Genomic DNA, 13,461 nt, shown 5'->3' on the forward strand with positions numbered 1-13,461 from the left:
TGACCAAAAAATGAAAATAAAAACAGAATAGTCAAGGGACATCATCTCTGGGTTGACATTTGAGCAGATCACTGGAATAAAGTGTGTTAAGTTCTGTGTGAAGAAAGGGAATGAGAGGCCAGAAAGGTGGCTCAGCGGTAGAGAGGCCCTGGGTTCAATTCCTCAGCACCACATAAACGGAAAAAGCTGGAACAAGTGGTAAAGCGCTATCCTTGAGTTGAAGAGCTGAGGGACAGAGCCCAGGCCTAGAGTTCAAGCCCCATGACCGATCAAAAAATAAAATAAAGGGAGTGACTGGTACAGAATTGGGGGGAAAAGGTAACAAGAAACGTAATAGTCTCTAGTAGGGTGTAGTGCAGGCCTGCAATAACCCCAGTGCTCAGGAGGTGGATAGATGCCAGGCATAGATGCCAGATCACAGTTCCAAGCCAACCCAGGCAGTCAAGTCCATAAGACTCTACATCTCTCATTAAGGAGCAAAACAAAAAGCCGGAGGTGGAGCTGGGGCTCAAAGTGGTGAAAAAGTGAAGGGAGAGCTCCAAGGCCTGGAGTTCGAGTCCCAGGATCGGCCAAAACAATAACCACAAAGAAAAGAAAAGAAAAGGAGGGGAGGAGGCGGACGCTTCCGCAGTCGTGAGGCTGTGTGTCCGTACCGTACAACAGTTCAAGTCTTCCGTCCGCAGCCGCCGCCGCTCCAGCGCCATTCAGGTCTCCTGAAAGAGTCAGGAGCGACGCCGGGCGGCGAGGGCTGAGTACGAGGTGTGTGCGTGTGTGTGTGTGAGAGAAGGGTGGGAAATCTCGCGAGAACCGCGGTAGGCCTCGCCCTCCCAGCATGCTCCGCGCCGCCGTCGCTGCCGCCGCCGCCGCTGCCGCCGCCGCCGCCGCCGCTGCTGCTTCCAGCCGCGCCGCGGTTTAGAGGGCGGGAGGCCGGGGAGGGCGGTGGGGGGGGCGGGAGGAAGGTAGCGGAGCCGGCCCTGCCGCCATGTTGGGTCTGAGGCGACTGCTGTGAGGCGCCGACGGGAGCGAGCGGAGGAGCGAGCCAGCGAGCGAGCGAGCGAGCGAGGAGTCGTGTGAGGGGGGCGGCCGTAGCGGCGTGGGATCTGCCTCTCTACGAGCAGCCCGGAGCGGAGGCGGCGGCGGGAAGGCGGCGGCGGCGGGCGCCATGAGCGGGGGCACTCCTTATATCGGTAGCAAGATCAGCCTCATCTCCAAGGCGGAGATCCGCTACGAGGGCATCCTCTACACCATCGATACCGAGAACTCCACTGTAGCCCTCGCCAAAGGTACGCCGGGCCGAGCCTCCCTGGGCTAGGGCCTCGGGCGGGCCGGGCCGGGCCTGCGGGCCTGGGGACCGGACCGGACCGGGCTGGGCCGGGCCTGGCCTTGGCCTGGCCTTCAGGGTTGGGCTGGGCGTCCGCTTGGGGCTGCGCCTGGCTCTCTCTCGGCCCCGCGGCCTCCATCCTCCGTCGTTTTCGGTCGAGGCCCCGGGCCGCGGCCCGCCCTCCTACGAGGTGCTCGACTTCTCCGCCCTCCGCGCCTTATTAAATCCGGGGAACTACGGGGCCCCCAGTGTACACAGCAAGGCGGGCGGGGCGGCCCTGAAGTATTGAGAACTGGGCTAGAGAATCCTGACAATTCGTTGTGTTCCAAGTCCTCAATTCCGTAATTCTTGTCGTCTTAACCACCAGACAAAGCCCGAGTATTCAGAAGAGTTTTTCCGCCTCCTTTTGAGTTTTTTCCGTGCTGCTTTGTAGATTAGCATCCGCATATTTTTCCCCCCACTCCCGTTCTTCCCCCATTACCTCTCTGTTCCTAATTTCAATTTGTCGCGATGTTTCTCACCTGCACACTTTTAAGTAATGTGCTTACAAACTTTTTTGGGTTTGCTCTGCGGACTCCGGTGATCTCGAGATGCCACTCCGGACCCCTGGAAGCAGTTCACATCCTACTTGGTCTGTTTGTTCTAGTGGATAAGTTCAACCTGTGCAATCGGAAATCTTCACCACCTGCCTTGTGCAACCGTCTCTTTAGGGACTCACATTCAAAATGCTTGCTAAGACTCTGTTTGGGAGCGGGGGGGGGGTGGGGTGACTCCCCACTAGGAAGTGTAGAGTTCAAGCTTGGTCCAGGACTTCGTCCCTAGGAGTTTGTGGGTGCTTGATCGAAACCCCCGGGTAGATAATCCCTGGGGAATTTTTTTTAAGGTAGTTCTGTAATGAGGAAGGTGTCCCTAACCCATTGTTTAGCCAAGGGTACAATCTGTTATTGGGTTTTATTTTCCGTTCACACATGCTGGGCTTTTTGCTCTGCCAGGAAACCGGAAAGAAAAATAAACTTCAGCTCTTGATCTTAAAGCAACTCTCACAAGTTTGTAATCTTTAGGAGGAGGAAGCAAGGATAGCCCCGGTAATTTTCTCAGCACATCTGTTAAGAGTTAATTATGAAGGGCCTGGTGTGATACTGACAGAGGTTCAGGGGTAGGAAGAAATTCTTCTGAATCTCAAGTTTGTAAATTATGCTGAAAAGAATAGCCTTTTCACAGTACAAAACAAGATTAGTGATGTACTAAAAGGTAGATAGTCTTAATAGCACCAGTTTTGAGACAGGTCTTATTCCTGGGTAGGTAAGTTTTTCTTAAGAAGTAGACCTATACAGTATGTGGGTTCTGGGTGGGGCCCAGTGGTGAAGTGCTTACTTGGCTTGCCTGGGTTTTCAGCATGGCACACAAAATGAAACAAACAGGTCCCCAACTAAAGAGTAGAGCACAATTAAATTGTAGTGATGATTGCACAACTCTGAAAATTGACTAAAAATCATTGACTATACACTTTTGTGTATTGGAGCTTTAACTTAGGGCGTGGGTGCTGTCCCTTAGCTTTTTCCACTCAAGACTAGCCACAGCTCCACTTCCCGTTTTTTGTTGGCTATTGGAGCTAAGAGTGCATGGATTGGTTTTGAACTTAGATCCTCAGTATCAGCCTTCTAATTAGCTAAGATTACAGGCTTGAGCCATCTCAGTCCCACTGACTATACACATTTAAAAACTGTCTAGTCTGTTTTTAAAAGAACTGTATGAAGCTGGGTGCTCTGAGGCTCTGTGCAAGAAAGTAGTCTGGAAAACCAAAGAATACCCTAAACTTCCTCTTTTTTTTTCCCCTTGTGAAACATCTTGTATGCTCCCTGTCAAAACCCCCGTAGGTTACTTTTTCATCATCTCTCCTTCAGACAGGATCACGTTGTTTAACCCTAGACACCACTGTACTTTGGGATGCCAGGTTCTACCTGTAGTTATCTTTGCTAATCCTGGAGCTTGAACTCAGGGCCTGGGCACTGTTCTGAGCCTCTTTGTGCTCAAGACTAGCTCTCTACCACTTAAGACAGCACCACTTCTGGCTTTTTCTGAGTAGTCTATTGGAGATAAAAAATCTTACAGCTTTCCTGATTGGGCTGGCTTCAAACCATGATCCTCAGATCTCAGCCAGCTGAGTAGCTAGGATTACAGACATGATCCACTGGTGCCCGGCTATAATTTAGAATTTACTTGCCCTCATTTTGAAATTATTTTAGTAAGTTCTTCATGGATGAATATTAGCTGTATAGTGTTTTATGACTGAAATTATGGAAAATGTAGAGTTCTTGGTGAAAGTCACATAAAAATTGAAAATAAGGGGCTGGGAATGTGGCTCAGTGGTAGAGTGCTTGCCTAGCATGCATGAAGCCCTGGGTTCAATTCCTAAGCACTACATAAGCAAAAAGAAAAAAGCTGGAAGTGGCACTGTGGCTCAAGTGGTAGAGCGCTAGCCTTGAGCTGAAGAGCTGAAGGACAGCGCCCAGGCCCAGAGTTTAGGCCCCACAACCGGACCCCCCCCAAAAAAAAAATCTCGTGAATTTTCCTGTCCAGGCTGGTTTTGAACTGCCATTCTCAGATCTCAGTCTTCTGGTGTGAGCTACCAGTGCCAGCTGTTTTTACTCTTGACAACAACAAAGAAGCATGTATTTTTAAGGTTCTTTAAAAGCATTGTTTCTTTTTTTTTTTAAAGCGTGTATTTTAATGTGTCATTTTTTTGTTGTATTTGAGATAGGATCTTGCTAGCTAGCCCAGGCTGGCCTCAAACTCATAATTTTTAGTGCCTTAGCCTCCCAAGTGCTGGATTATAGGTGTATACCATCATGCCCAGCATAAAAAATTCTTTTCACTTCTGGAACCAATATTTTATTATTTTATGATTAAATTCATGATATCAATAAAATTTGTAAGACATAATTGTTTTTTTGTCATAATATATTAGTGTAGCAATGAAAATGTTTAGTCATTTACTTGTATTTATTACATTGCTATATCTTTATATGCCTTTTTCTAACTGGCCACACAATACTGGACATTTAAAGTTTTCAAAATTAGAACTGAGGAGTTCTAAATTTTTAGAATTTACATGATTTGTCAAGTAATTGGATACCTGAAAATTCCATCTCAAATCTTAGATGGAGTGATAATTTAAAAAATGAAAGTCTAAAATTTATTTACGGAATTTAGAATACTGTAAAATAGGTTGCTCTTTGTGTTTTCTTTATTTATATACCTATTTGAGACAAGTTCTTGCAAATGTAGTTTAAGTTATCCTCAAACTTACTCCTCCTCCCTCCCTTCCCCCACAGTTGAACTCTGGGCCTGGGCACTGTCCCTCAGCTCTTCAGCTCAAGGCTAGCACTCTACCACTTGAGCCACAGCGCCACTTCCAGCTTTTTCTGCTTATGTGGTGCTGAGGAATTGAACCCAGGGCTTCAAGCATGCAAGGCAAGTGCTCTACCACTGAGCCACCTTCCCAGTCCCCCAAGCTTCTTAAGCTTTATGACCTCCTGTGATGGAGTACTTTTTTTTTTTTTGGTTGGTTGTGGGGCTTGAACTCAGGGCTTGGGCACTGTCCTTGTGTTCTTCAGCTCAAGGCTAGTGCTCTACTGCTTGAGCCACAGTGCCACTTCTAGTTTTCTAGTGGTTTATTGTAAATAAGAGTCTCATAGGCTTTTCCTGCCCAGGCTGTCTTTGAACTGCGATTCTCAGATCTTAGCCTCCTGAGCAGCTAGGATTACAGGCGTGAGTCACCAGCGCCCAACTGGAGTACTTTTTATTTTGTACTTATTTTATTTTCTTGTGCTGGAGGTCTAAGCCAGGGTCATGCACATTGCTGGACAAGTGCTATACTACATCCTGCCCTTCTCTTACTCTCCAAATTTTGGATTAAGAGTTAATCTGGCCAGGTGCTCCTGGCTTTGCTTGTAATCCTAAATTACTCAAGAGGCTGAGATCTGAGGATCCAGGTTCCAAGCCAGAAGTGGAAATGTGGCTCAAGTGGTAAAGTGCTTAGCATTGAGTAAATAAGCTTGGGGACAGCACTCAGGCTCTTGAGTTTTCTTCCCAGGACTGGCACCAAAAAAACCACAACTAAACCAACAATAGCAACAGTTAATCTGATGCAGGTAGGTCTTAAGTTCAATACCAGCCTGGGCTACATAGAGAGGCCTTCCTTCAAAAAAAATTTTTTTTCTTTTTTTTTGGGTCCGGTCGTGGGGCCTGAACTCTGGGCCTGGGCGCTCTACCACTTGAGCCACAGCGCCACTTCCGGCTTTTTTTTTCTTTTTGCTTATGTGGTACTGAGGAATCGAACCCAGGACCTCGAGCGTGCAAGGCAAGTGCTCTACCACTGAGCCACCTTCCCAGCCCCCCCAAAAAATTTTTTTTCTATTTTTGCCAGTCCTGGGGGTTGAACTCAGAGCCTACACACTGTCCCTAAGCTTTTACTCAAAGCTGGCACTCTACCACTTGAGCACAGCACCACTTCTGGTTTTTTCTGTGTATGTGGTACTAAGGAATTGAACCCAGGGTTTCATGCTAGTCAAGAACTCTACCATTAAGCCACATTCCCAGGCCCCCTACCCTCCTGATTTTTTTTTCTCAATATACCTTTTAAAATAGTCACAGAAGCCCAGTGCTGTTAGTTGTTAGCTCATACCTATAATCCTAGCTACTCAAGAGACAGATCTGAGGATCAGGGTTGGAAGCCAGCCCAGGTAGGAAAGTCTGTGAGACTCTATCTCCAATTAAGTCACAGAAAAAGCTGGAAGTGGCACTGGGGCTCAAGTAGAGTGCTAGTCTGAGCAAAAGGAGCTCAGGGACAGGGTCCAGACAGAGTTCAAGCCTCAGGACTGGTTTAAAAAAAGGGGGTGGGTGGGCTTAGAATTACTTTGTTGGTGTTATTCAGACAGTAGCCCAGGCTAACCTTGAACTAATTTCATAATATTCCTACCTCAGCCTCTAGAGATCTGAGACTACAGATATGCACTACCACACCTGGTTTAGTCTTACTGTTGTTGTTTTTTAAGTTTCTTTGGGGGGGAGAGTTTCTCCTCCATGAAAAATATGAACTGTAATGTACATCCTGAAGAGATACCTAAAATAAAAAGAATATTTGAAAACAGATCCTTGTGATGTCCACCTAGGCTTAGAGAGATGTTGGCAGCAACACAAAACCTTCCCCCTCCTTGTATCCTGCCATAGTAATCTCTGCCTTCCTAAACTAGATATAAGGGCTTTGAAGCATTTATAGTTTACTATATAAGTTCATATCCTTAAATAATATCGTTATAGCCTCTTTTTTTTTTTGTCGGTTGTGGGGCTTGAATCTGGGCGTAGGTGCCTCAGCTCTTCAGCTCAAGGCCAGTGCTCTACCACTTGAGCCATAGTGCCACTTTGGTTTTCTGAGTAGTTTATTGGAGATAATAGTCTCACAGACTTTCCTACCCTGGCTGGCTTTGAACCCCAATCCTCAGATCTCATCTTCCTGAGTAGCTAGGATTACACGCATGACCCACCAGCCAGTTATAGCCATTTTTGATCTTACATAAATGCAATTAATTTTGTATGTTATTTTACTTCAGGCTTAAAAAAAATTAGTGTAAAAGTGATGGACAGGATTTACAGTTACAGGTAAAGAATATTATTTATTTATTTTGCCAGCCCCGGGGCTTGAACTCGGCTTTTTCTGTTTATGTGGTACTGAGGAATCAAACCCAGGGCTTCATGCATGCTAGGAAAGCACTCTACCATTAAGAGACATTCCCAGCCCCAAGAATATATTTCTTTTTGGACAGCGTTACCTCTTCCCTTGTTGTCTCCCAGTTTTTTCCACCTGTCCCCAACCAAAGTTGTATAGTTCATTTTCAACATAATGTCTAGTGAGTACTGCTGCTGCATTTGTTCACTCTTTGAACCTCCATTTCTGTGGTCCCCCACCCCTGCTCCTCACAAAGACAGTTAAAAGTACAAACAAGACAAAAAAAAAAAGAAAACAAAGCAGTGAATTGGTGGCATTCCCAATTCTAGATACTTAGGAGTTTGAGATCTGAAGATGGAAGTTCGAAGCCAGCCCAGGCAGGAAAGTCCATGAGACTTATCTCCAATTAACCATTCAAAAACCAGAAGTAGGGGCTGGGAAAGTGGCTCAGTGGTAGAGCGCTTGCCTTGCATGCATGAGGCCCTGGGTTCGATTCACATAAGCAGAAAAAGCCGGAAGTGGCGCTGTGGTTCAAGTGGTAGAGCGCTAGCCTTGAGCTGAAAAGCTGAGGGACAGCACTCAGGCCCAGAGTTCAGGCCCCACAACTGACCCAAAAAAAAAAAAAAAAGAATTCACATTTAGAATTATAGGAAAGACATGCATTTCAATTGAAAATTGAGCAATAAATTTCAATGATATCTCATGAGAGATCCAAAGAGTTAAGACATAAGACCTTTGACTTCATTGGTAGTTAGGGAAAATGAGGATGAAAACCACATTAGACTACATACTTATGTAGAATGACAACTTAGGATCCCAAGCATTATTGTTGGTAGGAAATATAGAACTAGAACTCTTGTGAAAATGGAACTAAAAACTAGTTACAACTATCACAAAAAATTACTTCACGTTACCCCAAAAAGACAAGGATATGCACATTCCCTATGTTCTTTGCGATTCAATTTCTAAGCATACAATCTCAAGAAAACTAAACATGCACTTAAACACAAATATTCTTGGCGGTATTATTTGTAACAGCCAAAAACTAAACAATCTATGTAAATCCAAAACCCCAGAAGGGATGAATTCCTGTTATATTCATGCTGGAGCATTAAGTAGCAACAAAAGCCCTAAGTAGAAATGGAAACAAGAGATTTATTTTTTTCTTTTTGTTGGTTGTGGAGCTTGAACTCAGCCTGGGCGCTGTCCCTGGGCCTCTTTGTGCTCAAGGCTAGTGCTCTACTAATTGAACTGTATCACTGAGCTACCTTCCCAGCCCCTGAATGTGAATTCTTTATTGGATATATGTATTGCAAATCTTCCCATTTAAGGTTTCTTATGATGGTCATAAGTTCTGAATTTAAATGTTGATATGTTTATGGAACTTTACTTTTACTTTTTTTTTTACTTTTACATTTTTTTAAGTGGACTGGTGCTATTTAAAATTTTTTTTTGTTGCTGTTTTGTTTCTTTTTTTTTTTTTTTTGGTGTCTTTCTCTACCCAATATCACAAGATACTTTTTTGTGTGTGTGTGGGGGGGGGTCTGGTCGTGGGGCCTGAACTCTGGGCTTGGGTGCTGTCACCCAGCTCTTCAGCTCAAGGCTAGCGCTCTACCACTTGAGCCACAGCACCACTTCTGGCTTTTTTCTTTTTTCTTACGTGGTGCTGAGGAATCGAACCCAGGGCTTCATGCATGCAAGGCAAGCGCTCTACCACTGAGCCACCTTCCCAGCCCCTCACAGGATACTTTTTATCTTTTCAAACATATTGTTTTTTTGTTTTTTTTTTCACTTTTAGATTACTGTAATGTACTTGAAACTGATTTTGTATATGTTACAAAGTGTTTAGAGCTTTATTCCATATTATAATTTTAAGTCTTTAACTTGGATATTACTTATAACTATATGAAAACTGCTTTTGAAGTTTTAGTCAGTTAACATTTGATATATGGAATTAGGTGCTCAGAGGACCTGGTTTCACCTGGTAAACTGTTGTAATTTGTGCTTATTTTAGTGTAATTATTAACGTCCATTTTTCCTCTTGAAAATATTCATATTTGGATAAATAATTGTGTGGTCACACACTGTAAAAGCCTAATAGTCACAGAGGTACTGTTAAGTAGTTGATTGATTCTCTTCATAGTCTACTGGAGGTACACAGACCAGTGCTAGCTTGGGTGAGTTTGAGGGGCTTTGATCCTAGGAACCTAAGTAAATGTCAAAAAATCTTAGACAAGTCGGGCGTTGGTGGCTCATGCCTGTAATCCTAGCTACTCAGGAGGCTGAGATCTGAGGATCTCAGTTCAAAGCCAGCCCGAGCAGAAAAGTCTGTGATACTCTTATCTCCAATAAACCACTAAAAAAAACCAGATGTGACGCTGTAGCTCAAGCGGTAGAGCGCTCACCTTGAGCAGAAGAGCACAGGAACAACGCCCAAGCCCAGAGTCAAGCCCTACAACTGACAAAAAAAATCTTATTGATGTCCATCTGTTAAGTATGTTCAGGAATAATTTGGGCCACAGTTTGTTTCAGCCATCTGTGGCAGTTTACAGTCTGCTGTAGCAGTTTATAGTTAGCTGTGCATTCCTAGCACAACCTTTTATGCTTAATCTTCTTTGCTTATTTGCAAGTGTTTGTTATTTGTCTCCACCTTCAACCTGCCTCTTCCAGAGTGAGATCTTGGGATGAATGAATGTTTATTTAATGAGTTAGTAAAATGCAAATAGTTTAGCATTTTAGCCTGTTAGTCTGTAGATGTCTCTTGGGGATAACTCCAAAAAATGTTTTCTCAGATTCACAACTGTTTTTCCCCTTTAAAAATAAATGTCTGGTCCTTACAACAAGAATATTGAAGAGCTGGATGCTGGTGGCTCACACCTATAATCCTAGCTACTTAGGAGGCTGAGATCTGAGGATCACGGTTCAAAGCCAGCCTGGGCAGGAAAGTCTGTGAGACTCTTATCTCCAATAAACCACCAGAAAACCGGGAGTGGCACTGTGGCTCAAGTGGTACAGCTCTGGTCTTGAGCTGAAGAGCTGAGGGATAGCATGCAAGCCCAGAATTCAAGGCTGGCTTTGAACTGTGATCCTCAGAATCTCAGCCTCCTGAGTAGCTAGGATGGATGACAAGCGTGAACAACAGACACCTGGCAAGAGAATGAATTTTTCTGACCTAATTGACATTGAGGAGATAAACTTGCCTTAGGACTCAAGCTCAATTATCATTTTCTTTTCTTTCTTTCTTTCTTTTTTTTGTCAGTTATGGGGTTTAAACTCTGGGCCAGGTGCTGTCCCTCAGCTCTTCAGCTAAAGGCTAGTGCTCTACCACAGCACCATTTCTGGTTTTCTGAGTGGTTTATTAGAGATAAGAGTCCTACCTGGGCTGGCTTTGATCCTTAGATCTTAGCCTCCTGAGTAGCTAGGACTACAGGTGTGAGCCACCAGTGCCCAGCTCAATTTATAGTTTTCATATAAAGTTTAAGTGAAGAATCAGTGGCACATGCAGGTATAGTTTCTGCACTGGACCTGCACATGAACACAGTGGCTAAACTATGAGGCTAAAATGACCCAGATTGTTACTTAAAATGAAACTGATTTTGTGTGTGTGTATGTGTGTGTGTAAGAACTCATGGAAGCCGGGCGCTGCTGTAATCCTAGCTACTCAGGAGGCTAAGATCTGAGGATCGCGGTTCAAAGCCAGCCCAGGCAGGAGAGACCGTGAGACTCCTATCTCCAATAAACCACCAGAAAACCGGAAGTGGCGCTGTAGCTCAAGTGGTAGAGCCCTGGCCTTGAGCTGAAGAGCTGAGGGACAGCGCCCAGGCCCAGAGTTCAAGCCCCACGACCGACCAAAAAAAAAAAAAAACTCATGGAAACTAGGGGGCTGCAGCAGTGGGAAAAATGATTATATAAATCAGTTTATGACGAATGGGGCCAGGCACTTGTAGCTCACGCTTGTAATCTTAGCTACTTGGGAAGCTGAGATCAGAGGATCAAGGTTCAAAGCTAGGCCCAGGCAAGAAAGACTCTTATCACCATTTACCATAAGAAAACCAGAAGTGGTTTAAAGTGGTAGAGCATTAGCCTTGAACGGAAAAGCTCAAGGACAGTGCCCAGGTCCTCAAGGACAGTGCCCAGGTCCTAAGTTCAAGCCCCATGTTTGACCCAAAAAAAAAAAAATCAGGGATGGGTAAAAATGTAAATATGGCAGGTTGTTAGCAGATTATTTGTTTTGTGATCTGCCAAGTCTTGGTCACTGCTGTAGTTTATCCACTACTTGATTGTTAATTGAGCCATAAACCATGGCCCCAGTGGAAAGACTTAACAGCTTCATATTTTGAGTGGAATACCTATGGGCTAATTTATTTTTTGCATGATTTGGAGATCTAAACCCAGCAATCGCAAAATCACTACCTAGAAACACCAGAGATCCTCCAGCCTGATTCTTTTAGTTGTCCTATTTAGTGGAGTCGCCAGAACTCGTAGCCTTGGAAACCGTTTTTTGTTGTAGAATACTTGGTAATTCTGACAGTCTGTAGTCAAGTGCCAAAAAGTATCTGTTCATTTTCTAGTGGTAAGATGAGACATGACTTTGTGTATCGTAGAGAGTACAGTGCAATTCGGGAGAAAATAATTGTAGAAGGAAAGACATAAAGGTAAAGAAATCTTATCTGTAACCAAGCTCAGTGGTGGCGCCTGCCTGTAATCTTAGAGCTACTCTGGAGGTGGAGGCAGAAGAGTCTCAGGTGAGGCCTGCCCCTTGAGACCCTGTCAAAAACAAATACAAACAGTAGGGCTAAGGGCTGGACTTAGGCAGTAGAGAACTTGCCTAGCATACTCCAAGGCTATAGGTTCAGTCTCCAGTACCACCACAGGATGGGAAAGAGATTTAAAATAGCAAGAGTTGCTGGGCCCAGTTGGTACTATAATCCTAGCTTCTCAGGAGACAGATCTGAGGATCGTGGTTCAAAGCCAGCCTGGGCAGGAAAGTCCTTGAGACTCTCCAGTTAACCACCAGAAAACGGAAGTGGTGCTGTGGCTCAAGTAGTAGAGCACTTGCCTTGAGCAAAATAGCTAAGGGACCAGCACCCAGGCCCAGAGTTCAAGCCCTATAACTGACAAAAAAAAAAAGTTTGATTTAACTCTTGTCACATTGCTAACAGTAGTAACTACAGATAGTTTAACTTGAATTGTATTGATTGATTGATTTAGTGCTGGTCCTGGGGTTTGAACTCAGGGCACGGGCACTGCCCCTGAGCTTTTTTACTCAAGACTAGTGCTCTACCATTTAAGTCACAGGTCCACTTGTAGTTGTAGTAAGGTTTAAAGTCAAGGTTTCATGCTTGTTAGGCAGGTAGTTTACCACTTGAGCCACATCCCTAATCTTGAACTCTCTTCTAGCTGAGGATCATGGCTGGAAGCCAGCCCAAGCATAGAAGTCCATGAGATAAATCTCTGTTTATTTCCTTTTTTGTTGTTGTTGTTGTTGCCAGTCCTGGGACTTGAACTCAGAGCCTGGGCACTGTCCCTGGGCTTCTTTTGCTCAGGCTAGCACTCTACCACTTGAGCCACAGTGCCATTTCTGGCTTTTTCTGTTTATGTGGTACTGAGGAATTGAACCCAGGGCTTTATGCATGCTCATGCTAGGCAAGAACTCTACCACTAAGCCATATTCCCAGCCCCTCATCTCTGTTTAATTACCAAAATAGTGGATCTGTGCTCTAAGTACTAGAGTGCTTGTCGAGCATAAAAAGCTCAGGGGCAGTGTCCAGGCCCTGAGTTCAAGCACTAGAAACCGCGTACACACAAAAAAGGACTAGGGACATAGGAAGTAAAGTGCCTGCCTAGCAAGCACTTTGAGTTCAAACCTTGAGTTCAAACATTGGGCCTGGCAAAAGAAAAATGGGATATCACATGTGACTTGCTGCAATTGCCTGCATGTATAAAAATAATGGGTGAGCCAATTTAATTTCTGTATTAACATAATTCCCACACCAGTTGCATGTGCACTAATTCATGTTGAAGCATGGTATAGCAGAATACTGACAGTCATTTACTTTCCTGTGCTTCCCATCCCTCCTTCCTTTCATTGGATCCTTCAGTATCTACAGCTGATGTCTGGCCACTTGAGCCCTTCTGATTACATTCTGCAATGTCCTTTACAGGGATGTAATAATTACACTCTTCATGGAAATCCTACATTTGGTCCAGGCCAGGCTTCAAGATTAAAGCATGTTTCATAAACTTAGAGTGGGGCTGGGGAGGTGGCTCAGTGGTAGAGCGCTTGCCTTGCATGCCTGAGGCCCTGGGTTCAATTCCTCAGCACCACATAAGCAAAAAGAAAAAAACCGGAAGTGGCGCTGTGGCTCAAGTGGTAGAGCGCTAGCCTTGAGCTGAAGAGCTGAGGGACAGC

The 13,461-nt window shown here is 44.7% G+C and overlaps 1 protein-coding gene across 1 annotated transcript in view; it reads left to right on the forward strand.

The window, feature by feature from the left end:
• The first annotated feature begins 936 nt into the window (after nt 1-936).
• Lsm14a (LSM14A, SCD6 homolog A (S. cerevisiae)) overlaps nt 937-13,461 on the forward strand; it is a 38,735-nt gene continuing 26,210 nt past the window's right edge. Inside the window, exon 1 of the mRNA XM_013026165.1 lies at nt 937-1,283. Coding sequence (XP_012881619.1) covers nt 1,163-1,283 — 121 coding nt within the window. The 5' untranslated portion in view covers nt 937-1,162. The remainder of the gene's footprint in view (nt 1,284-13,461) is intronic.

The sequence above is a fragment of the Dipodomys ordii genome, unplaced genomic scaffold (genome assembly GCF_000151885.1).
Source record: "Dipodomys ordii isolate 6190 unplaced genomic scaffold, Dord_2.0 Scaffold92, whole genome shotgun sequence".
NCBI lineage: Eukaryota > Metazoa > Chordata > Mammalia > Rodentia > Heteromyidae > Dipodomys > Dipodomys ordii.